At 47.6% G+C, this 21,749-nt stretch overlaps 1 protein-coding gene across 4 annotated transcripts in view; it reads right to left on the minus strand.

Moving 5' to 3' along the window:
* The window catches only part of svep1 (sushi, von Willebrand factor type A, EGF and pentraxin domain containing 1), a 225,490-nt gene that overhangs the window by 46,159 nt on the left and 157,582 nt on the right, over positions 1-21,749 (minus strand). For 3 of the 4 annotated variants that reach the window (XM_038804133.1, XM_038804134.1, XM_038804132.1), the window contains exons 38-42: positions 16,323-19,183; positions 14,360-14,588; positions 7,700-7,855; positions 3,293-3,356; positions 504-677 (exon numbers count right to left, since the gene is read on the minus strand). In XM_038804133.1, the coding sequence (XP_038660061.1) occupies positions 504-677; positions 3,293-3,356; positions 7,700-7,855; positions 14,360-14,588; positions 16,323-19,183 (3,484 nt within the window). The remainder of the gene's footprint in view (positions 1-503; positions 678-3,292; positions 3,357-7,699; positions 7,856-14,359; positions 14,589-16,322; positions 19,184-21,749) is intronic. The other variant, XR_005461542.1, reaches the window with a different exon arrangement.

Genomic DNA, 21,749 nt, shown 5'->3' on the forward strand with positions numbered 1-21,749 from the left:
ATGAGGGGTATAGACAGAGTGGATAGTCAGATACTTTTTCCCAGGGTAGAGGGGCCAATTACTACGGGGCATAAGTTTAAGCTGTGAGGGCAATGTTTAGAGGAGATGTACGAGGCACGTTTTTTCACACAGAAAATAGTGGGTGCCTGGAACTCGCTGCCGGAGGAGGTAGTGGAAACAGGGACGATAGTGACGTTTAAGGGGCATCTTGACAAATACACAAATAGGATGAGAATAGAGGGATACGGACCCCGGAAGTGTAGAAGATTTTAGTTTAGATGGGCAGCATGGTCGGTGCAGGCTTGGAGGGCTGAAGGGCCTGTTCCTGTGCTGTACTTTTCTTTGTTCATTGTGCACTACAACCTCCCTTTTGGGCCCAACATGTTTGTTTGAGTTTAGCAACCGTGAAGCTGCCAAATGTAAAACAGAATATTATTGTGTTACTTATTAGGTATCTTGAGGGTAGATAAGAAGGAGTTGTAGAATGTGGGTATGCTAATTACCCTCACAACGAGGAAGAGGTTGGCTCCATGTTCCGTTGGCGAGGCAGGTGATGTTCTGAGGCCCAACAAGATGGTAACCAAGGTTACAAAGAAAGGTGACGTTACTCATGTACGAATCTCCAGTTCCAATAGACACTGCATTACCCACTTCGGAAAGTGGTTCACATACAATTCCTTAAATGAAAGACAAAATCTTGCTGTCAGCAGGTTACATACATAAAGGCAGGAAGACATGCATTTATATAGCACCTATCATCAGGATGTCCCATTGTGCTTTAAAGGCAACCGGTCCCAATCCGCAAACCCCTGCCCGAACCCAAACCGTCCCAACACTTCCCACAGATATTTCCACTCCACCTGGTCGAAAGCCTTCTCTGCATCCATTGCCACTGTCACCTCCACTTCCTGCCCCTCCGGGGGCATCATAAACACATTAAGTAACCTCCTTACATTTGGCAACAGATGCCTCCCCTTGTCAAACCCCATTTGATCCTCACCTATCACCCCCAGGACACGGTTCTCGATTCACGAGGCCAACACCTTCGCCAGCAACTTGGCGTCCACGTTTAACGACGATATTGGACGGTAGGATCCACACTTATCTTTCTTTAGTATCAGGGAGATGGACGCCTGTGACAGTGTAGGGGGGAGCTCCCCCCTCTCCCTGGCCTCAATTTATGCCCTCACCAGCAACGGCCCCAGGTACCTCCCAAACATGTTATAAAACTCCACTGGGCCCGGGCCTTCTCTACCTGCATCGTCCGCATACTCTTCATCGCCTCCCTCAACCCAGTGAGGGTCCCCAGCTCCTTCACCAGGTCCTCATCCACTTTGGGGAAACCCAGCCCATCCAGAAATTGCCACATCCCCCCCTTCCCCCGGCCAGGGGCACTCATATAGATTCCAATAAAACTCCTCGAACGCCCCATTCACCCCCACCGGGTCCAATACCACCCTTCCCGTCCCATCACTCACCCTTCCAATCTCCCTCGCCGCCTCCTGCTTCCCAAGTTGGTGGGCCAGCATCCTGTTCGCCTTCTCCTCGCACTCATACACTGCTGCTTGGCCCTCCGCAACTTCCCTCGTGCCTTCCCCGTAGACACCAACCCAAACTCCATCTGGAGCCTCTGCCTCTCCTTCAACAACCCAGCCTCCGAGGCCTTCAAATCACTTTTTTTTTTGGTGTGTCAACCTTTCTGAATTGTGAAAATATCTCCTGGCCAATATATTGTATTCTACGAGGGATAAATATGTTTCAACCAGTTGCTTTTAGTTCCTGAAATGAAGCGTTCAATTTTTTAACCTTTGAAAATGCCAACAGTTTGTTTTAAGACCCACATCGCCAAAGAAATCCCGATTGCAAAATGAGGTACTATTCATGCTGCCAATAATGTTACCACGTCATGTGGGATTTGGCTCAGTGTCAGTCGATGCTTCATCCTGACATTTGCCTTCGTCTCTCTGGGGCAGGGCAAAGAGGCAGGTCCCAAATTTTACCTCAGTTGGAACAGGAATCGAACCTGCGTTATAGGTGTTATCTGAATCACAGGCTAACCATGTAAGGGAAGCAGCCCCCAATGCAAAGGATGCCCCCTTTAATAAATACTTGAAATCAGTCAATTCGGGATATTGGTTAACTTCCCTTTGCCGACTGTAAGTCAGTCTAACTGGAGTCAGTCATTTTGATTTGTCCATTGCACACTGCAGTGAATTGCAAATATTTATAGACTTCTGGAAGGATGTTAATAAAATTTGGGGGATAAAACCGGGCCTGTAACTCTGTTACGGTGTTGCCTGTATCGTAACTTTAACTGGTGATGGAAACCCCATTTACACTTGTGAGCAGGTTTTCCGTCACAGTATTGGTAAAAACATAGGAAACAGGAGCACGGATTGTCCCAACCAGCCTGCTCCACCATTCACTAAGACCATGGCTGATCTTTTTTAAAATAAATTTAGAGTACCCAATTCATTTTTTCCAATTAAGGGGCAATTTAGTGTGGCCAATCCACCTAGCCTGCACATCTTTGAGTTGTGGGGGTGTGGTGAATGTGTAACCACTATAAATTCACACTGTACATTACTGTGTCCCTGTGGGCTCCATCTGTGAGCCGTTGCGCGGCTCTGCCCACAGGGCGAGATGAGGAGCATGTACAGGGCTCCGCCCTTGGCTCCGCCCCCAGCAGGAAGTTTCAGTGCTGCGGTCCTGCGAGTCCGCCCTCAGTTCAGCATAGTCGCAGGCAGGCTCAGTTGTAAGCCGATTAAAGCCACAGTTTACTTCAACTCGTGTCTCTGAATGAATTGATGGTCGCATTAGGGGGTGAGACCCACGCAAACATGGGGAGAATGTGCAAACTCCACACAGACAGTGACCCAGTCCATGGCTGATCTTCTATCTCAACTCCACTTTCCTGCCTTATCCACAAATCTCTCCATTCCCTGAGTGCTCCCAAAGAAATCATCCTCTGTCTTGGATACACTCAATGACTGAAAATCCACACCTCTCTGGAGTCGTGTATAACAAGGATTCACAACACTGGCAGCTGAAGAAACTGTTCCTCACCTTGGTCCTAAATGTTTGACCATTTGACCTGAGACTTCAGGACCCCCTTAGTTCTAGACTCTCTTACCCAGGGATACCGCCTCTCACTGTCCAAATGTCAATGACAGATTTACAATTCACATCAGTCATTGATTGAGTCCAGCCAGTCAGTATCATCATTTTTAGGTCAGCAAAGGATTGACAGCTAATGATCCGAGTCTCTGGCTTCCTGGCTGAAATTACTCACTCCGACAGGAGGTTTCTGTTCCGTTCCACGTCCCGTCTTCTTGGCAGAATCTCTCCTCATCGCCCTGTAACAGAGATCAATAGCAGTAACTGGAAAATAAAGTCACGTGGTAAGTGTCAATCTGTACTTCATAGAATCCAAAATCTCACTTTGACATTGAAATGGAGTTGATGGCGCCCATTGGTCCATGTGATCACCTGGACTGCTTTCCATCGTCTCGAGGGGGGGGGGGGGGGGGGGGGGGGGTCCAGAGAGGAATTTTCCAGACCATTTTACCCCTTATGTGGAACTCCTTCTCTAAACCTCTCAGGCCGCCGATCTCTCTCCCTCCTTTTAAAACACTTCTTAAAACCTACCGAGCTATTGATCATCTGCCCTAATGTCTCTTCATAGAATTTACAGTGCAGAAGGAGGCTATTCGGCCCATCGGGTCTGCAGCGGCCCTTGGAAAGAGAAACGCACTTAAGCCCACGCCTCCACCCTATCCCCGTAACCCAGTAACCCAGCCTAACCTTTTTGACACTAAGGGGCAATTTATCGTGGCCAATCCATCTAACTTGCACATCTTTGGACTGTGGGAGGAAACCGGAGCACCCGGAGGAAACCCACGCAGACAGCGGGAAAACGTGCAGACTACACACAAACAGTCACCCGAGGCCATAATTGAACCCGGGTCCTTGGAGCTGTGAGGCAGTAGTGCTAACCACAGTGCCACCGTGCCGCCTCTTGTGATCCCTGTACATGTGAAGTGTCTTGGGTCCTTTCATTATGTCAAATGCAAGTTATTGTTTACTTGCTTTCCCTCTTTTCTACCACACTCAGAAATGTTGTTGGCTGTGGGGGAAGGGGAGGGGGTAAGGGGGATTGAGGGGATGAAGTGTTTAGTCATGATTCTCCCAACATGCCCCTCCTCACCTCATGGCGTGGGCAGACTAGATCAGGCATTTTCAAAATGGGGCCGCAACCCACGGGTGGGCCGCGGGCAGTTGTCGGGAGGATTGCAGAGCCAGCCATTGCGGCGTTCCCGATTATGGGAATCCAGACGCCGCAGCAGCAGGCTTTTAACAATGCCGGCTGCGAGCAGCTTTAAAAATGGCAGCTTCAACCAGCTACAAAAATGTGGGCGGACTGCGCATGCGTGCCCACTCCTCGGTGCGCATGCGGCCCGGGAGTGTTGGGACCTGAATCTGGGGTCAAAGTGCGATCGCAGCATGGCGGCGGCTGACTGTGTGGTGATCACTGACTATGACCTTAATCTGTTTTGCATCCTTAAACAATACTCAAATGATCTGGAGAGAGTTAGTATTCCTCATGGTTTAATCATGGAAAGAACTGACGGTTTCGCAAGGGATATAATGAAAGCCATGGGAACTCATCACATCGTTGCCCCCTGTGTACTGAAGGGTGGCTATAAGTTTTTTGCTGACCGTTTAGTCTACATTAAAGCATTGAATCAAAACAGTAACCAGTCAATCCCAATGACGTTGAACTTCATCCGCTTGTAGAGTAGCTGTAATGATCCGTCAACAGGGGAGCTACTCAGAGTTTACGAAATGAGGTACGAAACCACGCTTTCATCCTCGAGAAATTGTTCTCTCTGTCTGATTCATTTGCTGATGAAACTTGGATGCTAACTATGTCTTACCTTGCAGACATCTTTTCAATTCTAAATGAACCAAACCTCAAATTGTAAGGGAAGGATGATGATTGCTTTCGGCAATGAAGAAATTGCAGCTTTCCAAAGACATTGAAAGTTTGGCAATTGTGAGTGCAAAGCCAAAATGACTACATGTTCCCCACAGTGCTTCGACACATCGAAGGAAACAGCATGAGTAACAAAACTGTCAATGGACTGGCAAGCCTGACTCCAAATGAAACTGACTGAACTTCTGCGCCTCAGCTTTGACAGCACATTAAAAACATGGCACAAGTCAATGAAACTGTCAGCATTCTGGAGTAATGTCTCCATGGAGTATCTGGAGCTGAATAAAACAAGCATTTTGTTGCTTTTGTCCTTCACAACGATCTACATGTGCGAGGTTGGATTTTCCATCCTCACAAAGATGAAGATGGCACAAAGGAACCTGCTGAATCCTGCACCCGATATGTGTATATCCCTCTCCACCTGTGAACCTGATTGTGAGGGCAAAGCAGGCTCACCTCTCGCATTAAAGGTAAGAGAAAATGATGGGTCGCGAATGTCGGCAGGAATGGGTCACGAAAGTCGGCCGGCGTGGCTCCCGAATTTTGACCGGTTGGTAAAAATGAATCCCCGAAAAAGAAGTTTGAAAAACATTGGACTAGATCAACCTCTAGCCTTTTCCTACCCACAAATTTTGTATCTCTTGGGGCAGCACAGTGATGCAGTGGGTTAGCACTGCTGCCTCACGGCGCCGAGGTCCCAGTTTCCTCCCCGGTTCTGGGTCATGGTCCGTGTGGAGTTTGCACATTCTCCCCGTGTTTGCGTGGGTTTCGCCCCCACAACCCAAAACAAAATGTGCAGGCTAGGTGGATTGTCCATGCTAAATTGACCCTTAATTGACTAGAAATTATAAAGTTAAATATTGCTAAAAAGAGGGACATGTTAAAGATTTTCACCTAAGGTTCATCAGGACAGACCAAAAGTGCCAAATTTCAAACGATCACAACAATTTTCCCCTGTAGAATAAATTGTTGGGAGCATTTGAAATTTGGCATTCTTGCATTTGTCCTGCAAGATGAGAAGCTTCAGCAACGTGTTTCACCTTTCAGCAATGCTCAGGTTTTGAACTGCCAAATAGGCTTTTTGTTGAAAATGCAATCCGGCTCCCAAACTAGCTGAGTTGGTTCCCGCATCAAGCACCTGAACGATATAGAAAAATAATACGTCAACGACTCCACTGATGAACAAGTTTATCCAGCTCACAGTGGAGTCATGTAGAGTAACTAAAGTCCCAGGACTGATCTCTAATCTCTGCTTCGTAAACTGATCTTAGTCAGAGAGTGTTTTGGTGGGTTACCAGGGGTGGGGGTGGTGCAAAGATGGCCAATTTCTGGCCCCCTTGATGGCTCTCCAACTGCAGTCCTAAATATCTGAAAAGGAAGCAAGGTGAAGGGATGTGGGGAGAGGGTGGAGATTGGCAGGACGTGAATCTTTGCTTAGGAAAGCCAGCGTGGACATAATGGACTAAATGGCCTTCTTCTCTAGGGTATTGAGTGGGTACAGTGTTTTATTGGTGATGCTGATGGTAGAATGGTAATCCAGAGCCTGAGTTCAAATCCTACCACTATAGTTTGTGAATCATAGAATTCCTACAGTGCAGAAGGAGGCATTCGGCCCATCGAGTCTGCACTGACCCTTTTGAACGACCACACTACCTAAAGGCCCAGTCCTCAGCCCAATTCCTGCAACCCCACCTTAAAGGGTCAATTCAGCTTGATCGATCCACCTAACCTGCACACCTTTGGACTGTGGGAGGAAACTGGAGCACCCGGAGGCAACCCACGCAGACACGGGGAGAGTGTGCAGACTCCACACAGTCACCCAAGATCGGAATTGAACCCGGGTCCCTGGCGCCGTGAGGCAGCAGTGCTAACCACTGTGCCACCGTGCCACCCTGCCCTTTAATTCAATTTTAGAAATTCTGCAAATGAGAAGCTGGTCCCAGTAAAAGTGGCCATGAAACCACTGGATTGTCATTAAAAATCCATCCATTTTACTCTTATCCTTTATGGGAGATAACTCAGTCTCACACCCATATTTCCTTTCTGAGGTACTTGAGGAAGTCACTTGCTACAATTGTTGATTGTTGCCAATTATCTTAAATCAGTCTTCTCTTCAGCCTTTTGCCAGCGAAACCACAAGAACTAAAGAAATCAGTTTTCATAGAATTTATCATAAGATTTACAGTGCAGAAGGAGGCCATTCGGCCCATCGAGTCTGCACCGGCTCTTGGAAAGAGCACCCTACCCAAGGTCAACACCTCCACCCTATCCCAATAACCCAGTAACCCCACCCCACACTAAGGGCAATTTTGGACACTAAGGGCAATTTATCATGGCCAATCCACCTAACCTGCACATCTTTGGACTGTGGGAGGAAACCGGAGCACCCGGAGGAAACCCACGCACACACGGGGAGGATGTGCAGACTCCGCACAGACAGTGACCCAAGCCGGAATCGAACCTGAGACCCTGGAGCTGTGAAGCCATTGTGCTATCCACAATGCTACCGTGCTGCCCCTTGTTCCATCTTTTGTTCCATCTACTCTACGAAAGAGCCAAACACAGGCTGTGCTAGCAAGGCCCATCTTGTTATTAAAAAATGGCAGCAAGGAGTTAAAGTGGTGAGAAATGGGAGAGTAGTGCAATTTGCTTTTCAAAATATTTGAAGTAGTAAAAAATACAGGCCGGAACATGAAGAAATACCTGTAACTCATATCCGTAATCACACTGGTAGGTGACACCGTCTTGGAATTCATAGCTGGTTCCTTTGATTGAGCCATGTGATGGAGGATGTGGTTCCTCACAGGATACAGGGAAGCAGAAAATATCGGAAATTGGTGGATTCCAGAAACCGTTGGGCTGAAACATCAGAAAGTCAATGAAAGCAGTGATATATGAAAAACGAGGGTAGCACAGTGGGGAGTATCGGAGTCGGAAAGCTCTGGGTTCAAGTTCCATCTCAGGACTTGATAGCCACGATACGTGTGCGCGTAACATGACCAAACAGGTTAATTATGAATCTTCCAACAGAGACACACACGCCAATGACAGGTGGTAAGAGCGAGAGAGATTCCGGAATGTGATGGGAAGGAAATTGAAGCCTCCACCATCATAATCCAGAACCCCAGCTGCCTCATGCATGTAAAACTGCACATTGCCACTTTAACCTGGGACTGCCTGAGTAAACTGTAACACACCCGCACCTTCATACAGAAAACCAACGTGAAAGGCAGTCACATCAGCACACAAAGGTCAGCAATTACATTTGAAATAATTACTTGACTGCACTACGCTTGCAACTTAACACATCTAAATGTATTTTAATTGCCGTCACCTTTGCACACTCATCCAGATGAGGGGTTGGAGTGTCTGCAGTGACGAGTTTGGTAACTTTGTTACAAATACAAAGTTGAGAACATTATTATGTTTTTGGACTATGGGTTGGATTCTCTGCTGCCTGCCACTGGTAGCGGAGTTCCTAATGTGGCGGAGAATCCAGCATTGGGGAAGAAAGGGGATCGCTGCCATTCCGATCCCCCACTCGTTGCAGGGTCAAGGTTCACGGCCCGCACCAGCGCGGGGATGCAAGTGGGCTATTAATTTGCATCCTGTTAACGGGCCGGTCACCAGGGGCTGGATTCTACGAGCCTCCGCGGCGAAATCGCGATCGGCGTGGAGGTGGAGGATGGGCGTTTACGCCGAAATCCGGTCCGACGCTACTCCTCAGGAGTGTCTCGCACGTGAACCATGCGGCGCCGGTGGGGGGCCATTGACAGAGCCGAGTTCCCGGCGGTGTGATTCTGACCACCTATCGGCCGGCGGGAACGGTTAGTGGCGGCTGCAGACTCAGTTGAGCACGCCCGCGGGTCCGTGACGTCCGATCGCCCTCCCTGGCCGTCCATGAGGCCCTCCTGGTGATCGATTCCCACGCCCCCCCCCCCCCCCCCCCACCTCGGGTGGGCCTACATTTCTGGTGTTGCTCCACGGTCTGAGTCCGCCATGTCCCACGGGGTGGCCGCTGCAGGCTGCCGTCGTGCGTATGCATGGACTCCCGACCGGAACTGCAGGGCCCCGTATCTGCAGCCAGAGCTGCGAGAAACACTCCTGCAGGTAGGAGAATCACCTCAGGACTTTCTTAAGGAAAGTCCAGAATGATTCGGCAGCGTTTGTATGCTGGCGTGAGGACATAGCCCCATTATTGGAGAATCCTGCCCCTATCTCTGGGCCTTCATGGTTCTCTGGTTCTCTGGGTCAGGAATCACCTGGGCGTGAATTGGTGCAGGTCTTAACAAGCATGAAGCTGGCACGGTGGACCTCGCAGTGGGCCAAGGGGGTAACTCTTTAAAGGAGTCACCCCCAAGATGCATCGGAGGGCCACCATTCCCCCCCACCCCCACAATGCAAGATCTGCCCACGCCACTAGAACCCCCAATGCCCCCCCAACAAAGACTCTCAATTAAAGAGACCCCCCCCCCCCAAGAGAACCCACCCCGAGAGATCCCCCAGAGGAGAGCCCTGCTTGGAAGCCCCTCAGAGGAGAGCCCTGCCTGGAAGCCCCCCAGAGGAGAGCCCTGCTTGAAAGCCCCCCAGAGGAGAGCCCTGCTTGGAAGCTAGAGAGCAGTCCAGCCAGAGGCAATGAAAAATATCATTGCTTTAAAACTCACCTGTGCAATATACCTACTGGCTGAGACACAGAAAGAAACACCTGTCAATTCCTGGAAAGAGGAAATCAGTTAGTCGGGTTTAACCCCCCTCAGATTTTTTATCTACAAACCACTTGTTCATTTCCCTGCGATATTGATTTTACTAGGCTATGATTACAGCTTGCACACACAGCCAGCTGTCTGCATTGTTCCGTTCATCTCCTTTCACACGAGTGGTTTTGAAGTAGTCAGCCATGATACTGGCCAAGTGAAATGTGTCTGTATTGTTTGTAGACAGTGGGAGATAGAGAGACCTTTCACTCAGTCACTTCTGGCTGGATTCTCAACCTGCTTATCCTCTCCTATACTTTCTTGTTCTCATAAAGCTACAATTAACAGCTCTTAGACAATACCAAAGAGAGTTAAGTGCTTTCTGTTCATTTGCTTTCTGAGTCTATGGGACTCCTTGCCAGAGAGATTCATTTCTCTTGGATTGATTTTACTCCCTTCACACTTAGAGTGGTTTTGAAGTAGTCAGCTGTGAAACTAACCACAATGTTTTTAAACATCAATTGACAGCTCCTGGACCACATCAAAGGGAGTCAAGTGCTTTCTGTTAGAAATCGCACTGGCGCCAACCATGTTTTGTGACCCGTGGAATTGCCCGCTTCTGCCACTGATTCCCCCCCCCCCCCCCAAAACGTTTACGTAAATCTCGCCAAATGTGCCTCAATTCTAGTCTCAGAAGAATGGCCATTATTTCACTCTTAACTGTCTTCATGAGTGAATTCATCAACTTTATATTAGTCTCTCCTGAATTGTTGGAAGTTTAGCAGGATGGGCTCAGGCTCATTAAGAAGTTGAGTGAAATGTGTCTGCATTGTTTGTAGACAGTGGGAGAGACCTTTCCCTCAGTCACTTTTGGCTGGATTCTCAACCTGCTTGTCCTCTCCTATACTTTCTTGTTCTCATAAAACAATCTATTTACAAAAGCTGCCATTAATTAATACTGTCGACTGCTGTTAGTAACACCATAAATGTAGGTTAGATGGCCTTTAGATTTTTTCCATGTCGGTGCAACATCGAGGGCCGAAGGGCCTGTACTGCGCTGTATCGTTCTATGTTCTAAACTCTGCATCTTGTCTCAATTATCCCCGGGAAATATGGAAAATAAAATACCTTCTCAATGCCATGGCTTCCAATTGACCTTTCAGCATTTGAAGAAGTGTTGACTAAAAAATCTTAAAAACAAGGGGCCATTAATATAAACAAGTCAAAAAATAAAACCAGTAGGTAATTCAGGAGAGAAACTTCTTTTTTTTGGACGATTAAGGGGCAATATAGCATGGCCAGTCTACCTATCCTGCACATCTTTGGGTTGTGGAGGATGAAACCCACGCAGACACGGGGAGAATGTGCAAACTCCACACGGACAGTGACCCGGGGCTGGGATCGAACCCATGTTCTCAGCGCCGTGAGGCAGCAGTGCTAACCACCGTGCCTTCCACGAGAGAAACTTCTTTGCCCAGAGAGTGGCAAGAATGTGAAACAATATCACAGGGAGTGGTTGAGGTGAATAGTATTGGTACATTTAATGGGAAACTGGATGAACACACCAGTGTGAAAGGAATAGAAGGATGTGCAAATCGGGTGGGATGAAGTGAATAAAGTTGAGAAAAGCCCACATGGAGCAGTAATGCCGGCACAGTTGTGTCCAACCCCGCAACCTCTACAACCTAGAAGGACAAGGGCAGCAGATGCTTGGGAGCAGCACCATCTGCAAATCCCCATCCAAGCCACACAGACTTGGGAATATTTTGGCCGTTCCTTCACTGTCGCTGGGCCAAAATCCTGCCTAACAGCACTGTGGGTGTACCTACGCCACATGGACTGCAGTGGCTCAGCTCAGCAGCTCACCACCACCTTCTCAAGGCATTCAGAGATGGGCAATAACACCCATAACCCATGAAAGAGCAGAAAAAAAGGATGGCCTGTTTTCTATGTTATTTTTGTGGTGTTTTTTGATTAATGAAGACTGGTATGTCTCTGTCTGTCATTAAATATGCATAAGTCTTTATTTAGTTTGTATAATGCCTGAAGCTTGTACAAAGCATTGACTTATTTATGCAATCCTCCCCTCCAGGTTTCCTATGATACATGCTGTGAATTATTAATATACCATTAGTGTGTAAGAAATAAACTATCTACCTGACTGGAGGCAGGACAGGACGTCACTGTGAGGAGCCAGGAACTGGAAACACCATCCCTTCTTTCAATGGTGAAGTCTTGTCAGTGGCGTCATATTTTAATGCTCACAGTGCACGATAAAGCAAAAACATTGGCCGGGATTCTCCCCTACCCGGCGGGGCGGGGGGTCCCGGCGGGACGGAGTGGCGTGAACCACTCCGGCGTTGGGCCTCCCCAAAGGTGCGGAATTCTCCACAACTTTAGGGGCTAGGCCCACACCGGAGTGGCTCCCGCTCCGCTGGCCGCGGCGAACGGCCTTTGGCGCCCCGCCAGCCGAGGCCGAAAGGCCTTCGCCGGCCAGCGGAAGTCCGCGCATGCGCCGGTGCGTCAGCGGCTGCTGACGTCATACCAGCGCATTCGCAGGGGAGGGGGTCTCTTCCGCCCCCGCCATGGTGAGCACAGTAAGAAGTCTTCCAATACCAGGTTAAAGTCCAACATGTTTGTTTCAAACACTAGCTTTCGGAGCACTGCTCCTTCCTCAGGTGAATTCACCTGAGGAAGTAAGGGACTGAATCGGCAAATGAACCGGGGGCCGCTTTAGCTCAGTTGACTACACAGCTGGTTCACGATGCAGAGCGAGGCCAGCAGCATGAGTTCAATTCCCGTACCGGCTGAGGTTATTCATGAAGGCCCCACATTCTCAATCCTGCCCCCTGCCTGAAGTGTGGTGGCTCTCAGATTAAATCACCACCAGTCAGCTCTCCCCTTCCTCCCCCCTCCTCAAAGGGGAAAGCAGCCGATGGTCATCTAAGACTATGGCGACTTTACCTTACCTTACTGATGAAGGATCTATCTGTCGGAACCTTAAATATACACAAGAACTCACCCACACAGCTCTCTCTGGCAAGGAATACAAAGACTCAGAGAGCACTTAACTCTCTTTGGAATTGTCTAGGAACTGTCAATCATAGCTTGATGTTTTCATATATTGAGGGTAGTTTGACTACTTCAAAACCACTCAAGTGTGAAGGGAGATGAGTAGAACAATGCAGACAGCTGGGTGTGTGTGGAAGTTGTCAATCACAGTTTAGTAAAATCAATATCACAGAGAAATGAACAAATGGTTTGCAGATTAACCATCTGAGGGGCTTTAAACACAGCTGAGTAGTTTTCTCTTTCCAGGAATTGACACAAAAACATGGATCAGGAGGAACCGCACCCGCCCCGATCTCGCGCTGCAATGGGGAGTTCCGGAAAGCAGAGCTCCCCATTGTAAAAAACGGGGCTACGTGCGACCTTGGCCGCGCAGTTCCTGTTCAGGCCCCTCATTCAACAGAAGTGGTGCTGAATCGTCCTGTGTTTCTCGGCACTTGGCTAATGCGCTCGCTGGGGAACTTTGTTCCCTTTTGGAAAGATTGCACGCCAAGTGTCATTGAATAGCTGTGGGGGCCTCACCGGCAGAGCCGGCGGGAAGCTGCCTGAAAAATCCAGCACAAATTAATTCAGAAATGTTTTGGGAGAATCGCGCCCTCTGGACTGGATTCATCCGCCCCGTTCGCCGCAAGAACGCCGCGGGCGAGATTGTCGAGAAATCCATTGACCTTGGTTGGGATTCTCCGGTTGCCAGGCGGATGCGGCCGGAGAATCCTGCCCTCTGTTCTTTTGTTCTCCCTTCGAAAATGAGCTTCACGTTTTCCCACATTATACTCCATCAGCTAATGTTTTGCTCACCTACTTAACCCATAAATATCTCTTTGCAAACTGTTTGTATACCTCTCGCAACTTGCCTTTCCACCTATTCTTGTATCCTCTGCAAACTTGGCTGCAGTATATTTGTTTCCTTTGTCCAAGTCATTGATATATATTGTAAACAGCTGCGGTCCTACAGTTCCTATAGTGGTTTAGCTCAGTTGGCTCGACAGCTGGTTTGTGATGCAGAGGGAGGCCAGCAGCGCGGGTTCAATACCCGTACCGGCTGAGATTATTCAACTGCCTTCTTAATCTTGCCCCTCGCCTGAGGTGTGGCTATCCTCAGTTTAAATCACCACCTGTCAGTTCTCCTCCTCAAAGGGGAAAGCAGCCTCTGGTCAGCTGGAACTGTGGCAAATTGCTTTCTTACAGTTCCTACATTGCAACAGTGAATGCACTTCACTGGCTGTATGTTGCTTTGAGACAGCCTAAGATTCTGAAAGGTGTGATACAAATACAAGCGTTTCTTTTTCCATTTTGCAAAAAGAATGGAGCCTCACAAAATTAAACCACTGTGTTACATCAAGTAACAGCGTATTTAGTCATTTAGCTCACTTGGTCAACACTGGCATTTACGCTACAAAACAAACTCCCACCTTACTTAATTTCACCCCATCAGCATAACCTCTCATTTCTTGCGCATACGCTATGCTTAATAAGCAATATTCTAGACATCTGCAAACTGTTATACGAAGAAGAATGTGCCGAGAGTAATTCTCATGCATTCCTGGAAAACCTTTTTCATCAGTTGAAAAAATTAACATACATTGCTGGGAGTCCTTACCTGGCAGGTGGACAGGTTTGCTCCCGACAGTCTGTACCCTTCTTTGCAGGAGATGGCAATACTTTTATTGGGTGTAAATTGTGTTCCAGAGATAACTACATTTGCCATTTTGCTCAGCAGCAGAGGGCAAGTCTGTGGTTTGCAGAGAATACTGTGAGTGGACCAAAAACCATCTTCTAAACATGTTCTTGTATCTTTCTCAGCTTCCATTACGTAGCCGTCTAAACATCTGCAGGCAAAGGGGTATTTTGCACAAGTTTCTTTTCAATTCTTGCATGTTGAAGATTAAACATCCATGTGTCAATTCTTAAATGTTTGACACAATTATGATATTACATCCAGAATCAATATTCAATGATGATTGACCAAAAATAAAGATCAACTGATTAATTTGAAATCAAAAGTGATGACTAGGCAATAGTTAATCATTTAAATATGCTCAAAAGGAATGTAACTGTACACCTTTGGGAATTATACTGGTAACAGTCAGCAGATTAAATGCATCTGGAAGATGTGGTCATCCTCACCACAGGTGATCATTTTCTGGGAAACATCCTGGTATAGATTGGCAGAGATTGAGATACAATGAGGATGGGGGGGGGGGGGGGGGGGGGGGGGGGTTTCAACTACCCTGATCACAATTGGATGGAAGAGGTCGGTAAATGGAACAATTGGAATAGAGTTCCCACAATGTCTACCGAACTCCTTTCTAACCTGGCATGTAAAAATCCCAGCAAGGGAAGATTCACTACTGGATCCAGTAATAGGAATGAACAAGATGAAAGAAGAGAAGTAAAGGTAGGGGAATATCTAGGCAATAGTGACCATGATATGCTTTGTGAGGATGATAGAGAAGGACATTAGTGTGGTAAAATATCAGGTTAATATGGTGGAACAATTTTGGCCGCACGTTGGCACAGTGGTTAGCATTGCTGCCTCACGGCGCCAAGGACCTGGGTTCGATCCCGGCACCGGATCACTGTGGAGTTTGCACATTCTCCCTGTGTCAGCGTGGGTCTCACCCCCACAACCCAAAGAGACGTGCAGGGTAGATGAATTAGCCATGCTAAATTACCCCTTAATTAGAAGAAAAAAAAAGAATTGGGTACTCCAAATTTAAAAAAAGAGGAAAAGAAATGTTGGAAAAATTTAGATTTTATGGGGCTGAGAGCAGAACTTGGGAAAATAAATCAAAGCAGATTAGCAAATCGTGATGGAGAAAAACCAAGAGAAGCATTTAAAAAGCTGTTCAATAGCGGGCAGGGAAAACATGGTTTGCTGAAAGGACAGAACAAATTAAACACAAATGAGATTTCATGGAGGAATAAAGATATATGGAAATAACTGAGGATCGGGAAAGATGCACAACTACATAGCCAGCAGAGAAATGCAAAATAAGACAGAATGCAAAGAGATCCAAAACAATTAGGAAGGCAAAATGCAACATGAAACTAGATTACCAAGGAATATGAAACAGAATAGCACCATATTTTATCGGCGTATCAATAAAATAGGAGACTGTGATTGGGATAGAACATGAAGAGATAGATAGGATAGTACCACAGGCAGCAATAGAGCGATAGTAGAAATATGAAATTATTTACCAGGGAGATAGAACATTGATTAGCAATGGTGAGATGAGTGTTGAGATACACACATTTAAAGTAAAAACAGGTTGATGAATTGAATGAACTAAACAAAGAGGATAAAACCCCTGGTCCAGATGGGTTGCATCCATGTCAGTGCATATGTAAAACATTGGGTGACGATGTTAGCAATCTGGCGTCTCCCCATCCGTGAAGGTGAACAGACACCTACATTGAACACAAAGGGACATATTGGACCCAAACAACCAAGAGTTCATTGGCCTTGCACCAATATCAGGTAAAATAATGGAAATGATGCAACTGATGAAAGAGATCAATATTAAAAGGTACATGGAATATGGAAATATAGTCCTTACCTATATTGGATCTTACTCCCAAATGTGTGCATGTCTCCTATGATGGTGGAATTCTGGACAGGTGGAGGTGGACCACAGAACAGTGGGACACATGTTGGATATGGTCGACTCCATCTCCCTTTCTCTGTGCAGAACACCTCTGGCTTCCCCTTCATGGTGTAGCCGGGCAAACAGTTGTAGGCTATGGCATTTTCATGCAAGGAGCTGCTTCCATTGAAGAAAGCATTGCGTATTAATGGGGGGGAGCCACAAGATATCCGGCCGCAATAGGGAAGACTTGAATTCCACGAGCCTCCATCTTCGCATAGAACCTGAGAAGGGCCCAGCAACTTGAAACCCTCCTCGCACTGGAAGGATATTAGACTCCCACACCTCGTATCTTGACTTGTAGCAAATCCGTTATGGACAACCGGCTGTTGACACTGGCATAGTTCACATTCAGGGATGTTGCCACTCCACGAGCCATTTTGTAGACAATGCCTAACTTGTGTCCCTGTCAGCCTGTATCCTTCAAAGCAGATGTACTTTACCGAGTCACCAAATCTGAAACTAGATCCATTAATAAGTCCATAGGAGATATATTCTGGGGGTTCACAGGTGATGGGCGTGCACTGTGGCGCATTGTCACTCCACTTTCCATCTGCCTGGCACAGTATGGATGGCGCACCATGTAATAGATAACCATCCTCACACTGGAACGCTATTTCCTTCCCGTGTGTGAATTCTGATCCGATGGTTTGCCCATTCTCTATGTTTGCAAGCGGTGGACACGCTACCAACTTGCATTTTGGCATCTCCCCACTCCAGCTCCCATTAGAGAGACAGACACGAGTGAGATCTCCTTCAATCAGGAATCCAAAATTGCAGCTGTAATTTGCCAGGTTCCCGAATGTATATTCCCTCCAGGTCACATTGCCGTTGTCAGGAATGGGTGGCAACCCACAGGAGATGGGGTCACAGTGTGGCTCCTCTCCGTCCCATTCTTTATTGTTCTGACAGGTTCTCCTCTCATCCCCAACCAGTAAAAATCCAGAACTACACTCGTATGCGATCACACTGGCATGGGAGTAGTTACTACCCTTCACCAAGCCGTTTGCGATTTGGCTGGGAGTTCCACAGGTTACAAGTTGGCACACTGCGGGTACAGTACTCCATTCACTATGTGAGGTACAGTATCCAGTTGCTGAACCTACAAGCTCGTAGCCAGGGTTACACACATACTGAATGATACTCCCAAGCAGGTTGCTCGAAAACCTAATGTATCCATTGTCTGGATTCATTGGGAGTTCGCACTCTATCAGTAGACAGGTGGGGGCACTTCCATTCCAATGACCATCATCTTGGCATTCCAGCACATGAGATCCTACCAGCTTGTAACTACTGTAACAGTAATACTGAATGATAGTTTCACTAAAGAACGCGGATGTCTGCAGAAGGTCCAGGTTTGCTGGAGTATTCCATATTTGCCTGTCGTTGGAGCTCATTCGCTCAGAAACAGAAGCCGGAATACCATTATTAGTCCCAACGTCTGATGTGAGGAGATTGCTCATGGTGTCAGAGTCACTTCCTGGTTCAGCTGGTTGCGCAATGCTTTCAGGTTCTTCGTTGCCTTGTCTGTCCTCACTCTGGATGATCGAGTACCCCCCAAAATCAATGTGAGGCGGGAGGCCACAGTCAACTGGCGCACAGTAAGGAAGGGCACTGGACCAGGAGGATTCTTCACAGATATGCATCGAGTTCCCGATTAAATGGAAACCGGGAAAGCAACTGTAGAATATGAGCGCGCCAAAGCTGTGGTCGGAGCCTTCGACAAAACCGTTTTCTATGAGCTGAGGAGGGTCACATTTGATGGGTTTGCAGACTGGGGCCTTTCCATTCCACTGACCTGTCTCCAAACAAGTCAGACTTCCCTGGCCTTCTAGCCTAAAGCCTGTGTTGCACACGTATGTGACGGTGTCTCGGTAGTATACCTTCTCAAACACAGCTCTCCCACTTGCTATCTCATCAGGAGTGGGGCATTCAATGGGTTTACAGATTGGCCTTCTCCCCAGCCATTCACCATCTTCACCACAAATCACTGTGGTGTTCCCTATTAACCGGAAGCCTGGCTTGCACGTGTACACGGCTTTGCCGAGATAGGTCAGTCCCTGGATGTCAACAATTCCATTCCCGATAAGCTCCGGCTGCGGGCACTCGACGGCTACACACTCCGGCACTGGTAAGCCCCAGGTTCCATTGGCTTGGCAGGTCCGGAATGGTTCCCCCTTGGCTACAAAACCATCGGTGCAGGTGTAGTTGGCAATGCTGCCAAAGTGAAGGTCAGAAACCAAAACGTCGCCGTACTGGATCTCCGGGGGCGTCCCGCAAACGACTGGTCTGCAAACCGGCAAGGAGTCGTTCCACTGCTGAGAAGCCAGGCACTTCAAAATTGCCGGCCCCTCCAATATGTAGCCCGCTGCGCACTCCAGCCGAATAACCCCACTTGTGTTTGTCTCATGGACAATCAGGTGACTCTCCTTCCCTGGAGCCAACAGGTCTGGGCACCTCAGCTGACGACACTCTGGCATCTGGTTTCCGCCCCACTTGCCATTGCCCCGGCAGGTCAACACCGCGTCTCCAGAGACGGCGTAACCTTTCTCGCAGTAGAGTTCGACTCGCGAGTCTAGGTTAGAGTCTGATCCCTCAAAGTGCCCATGTTCAATGGCTGGAGGTTGGCCACAGTTCACAACCACACAGGAAGGTGATGACTCACTGTACCAGTGCCGATTGCCCTGGCAGATACGAACGGGACTCCCCACCAATTGATAACCATGATTACAATGATATCGGACTTCACTCAGAAACAAAGTGCCGTTCTTTACCTGTAATCCAAGAGAAATAACAAGAAATTCATTATCTATTTACCTAGTTCATCATAGTGTATCATAGAATTTACAGTGCAGAAGGCCATTCGGCCCATCGAGTCTGCACCAACCAACTTAAGCCCACGCTTCCACCCTATCCCCGTTACCCAATAACCCCTCCTAACCTTTTTTGGACACGAAGGGCAATTTAACACGGCCAATCCACCTAACTTGCACGTCTTTGGACTGTGGGAGGAAACCGGAGCACCCGGAGGAAACCCACGCAGACGAACGTGCAGGCTCCGCACAGACAGTAACCCAGCAGGGAATCAAACCTGGGACCCTGTCGCTGTGAAGCCACAGTGCTATCCACTTGTGCTGCTCCGCCATTGTTGCCCATCCCTAATTGCCTTTGAACTGAGTGGTTGCGAGGCCATTTCAGAAGACAGATAAGAGTCAAACACATTTTAATATTATGTCCCCTTGTCTTAGACTCTGCCACCAGTGTAAAAGGATTCTCTTCATCCAGCTAATAACATTACTTTCGTTATTCTAAAAAAAATCAAATCATTCCTCAATCTTCTATTTTCCAGTGGGTATGGGTCCAGTTTGAGAAAAATCACCCTTCTTATTTTAGATGGCTTCCCCAAATGAAATATTATCAAGTCAGAGTAAGCTCCTTCAGAACAGGAGAAACGGGGCAGGAGCAGGCCATTCTGCCCCTTGAGCTTGTTCCACGATTTAATGATGATGGCTAATCATCTGCACCTTACTACACTATCCCCATATCCTTTAAGTAACAAGAGGCAGCAGGAATTGTGGTTGTAATGGTACTTTTAGATGAGAAAAGATAGGAGGGGGCTCATATGGAGCATAAACAGGATGTTGCCTGGTATGGAGGGAAAATCCTATGAGGAAAGGCTGATGGACTTGAGGTTGTTTTCGTTAGAGAGAAGAAGGTTAAGAGGTGACTTAATAGAGGCATACAAAATGATCAGAGGGTTAGATAGGGTGGACAGTGAGAGCCTTTTCCCGCGGATGGAGGTGGCTAGCACGAGGGGACATAGCCATAAATTGAGGGGTAATAGATATAGGACAGAGGTCAGAGGTAGGTTTTTTACGCAAAGAGTGGGTGAGGCCGTGGAATGCCCTACCTGCAACAGTAGTGAACTCGCCAACATTGAGGGCATTTAAAAGTTTATTGGATAAGCATATGGGTGATAATGGCATAGTGTAGGTTAGATGGCCTTTAGTTTTTGACTTCCCATGTCGGTGCAACATTGTGGGCCGAAGGGCCTGTACTGCGTTGTATCGTTCTATGTTCTATGTAAACACTGGCATGCACTTGATGGGCCAAATGGCCTATTCCAGTGCCGTATATCCAATGTAAAGCTGTCGATTGCTGCCTTGAACATGCTCAAAGACTGACCACCCACAGCTCTCTGGGGTAGCGAAATTCTCAGGCTTTATAACTCTTTGAATGAATACACTTCTCCTTATCTCAGCCCGAAACAGCCGGTCCCTTATTCTGAGACTATGACCCAATTGTTCTAGATTCCCCAGCCCAGGGGAAACACTTTCTCAGCATCCACCGTCAAGCCCCTGAAGAATTATGTATGTTTCAATAGGCTGATTCTACTCGATGTCTGTGCACAGGCAAATCTCTCATTCCAGGAAGCAGTCTAGTGAACCTTCATTGCTCTTCCTCTAGGACATGTACGTCCTTTCTTAGATGGGGAGGCCAAAACTGTATACGTTGTATCACCAATGTCCATTATAATTATAGTCAAACTTATTTACTCTTTGGCATATGGGTCCCGGCTGGGTCACTGTCTGTGTGGAGTCTGCACGTCCTCCCCGTGTGTGCGTGGGTTTCCTCCGGGTGCTCCGGTTTCCTCCCACAGTCCAAACATGTGCGGGTTAGGTGGATTGGCCATGCTAAATTGCCCGTAGTGTAAGGTTAATGGGGGGATTGTTGGGTTACGGGTATACGGGTTACGTGGGTTTAAGTAGGGTGATCATTGCTCGGCACAACATCGAGGGCCGAAGGGCCTGTTCTGTGCTGTACTGTTCTATGTTCTATATTCTATGAGAACAGGAGTAGGCCATTCAGCCCATCAAGCCTGCTCCACCATTTAATACGATCATGGCTGATCATCTACTTCAATGCCTTTTTCTCACACTATCCCCATATCCCTTTATGTCATTGGTATTCAGAAATTTGTAAACCTCTACTTTAAACATACTTAGTGACCAACCTTCCACAGCCCTCTGGGGTAGAGAATTCCAAAGATTCACACCTTCTGTGCAAAGAAACTTTCCCTCAACTCGTTCCTAAGTGGCTTCCCCCTCATTTGAAATTGTGATTCCTGGTTCTAGACTCCCCAACCAAGGGAAACATCTTACCTACATCTACACTGTCTATCCATTTCAAGTATTTTGTAGGTTCCGATGAGATCACCTCTCATTCTTCGAAACTCGAGAGAATACAGGCCCAGTTTCCCAATCCCTCTGCATAGTACAGACTTGTCATCCTGGGAACAAGGCTGGTGAACCTTCGTTACACTCCCTCTATTGAAAAAAT

Source organism: Scyliorhinus canicula, chromosome 8 (genome assembly GCF_902713615.1).
Source record: "Scyliorhinus canicula chromosome 8, sScyCan1.1, whole genome shotgun sequence".
Classification (NCBI taxonomy): domain Eukaryota; kingdom Metazoa; phylum Chordata; class Chondrichthyes; order Carcharhiniformes; family Scyliorhinidae; genus Scyliorhinus; species Scyliorhinus canicula.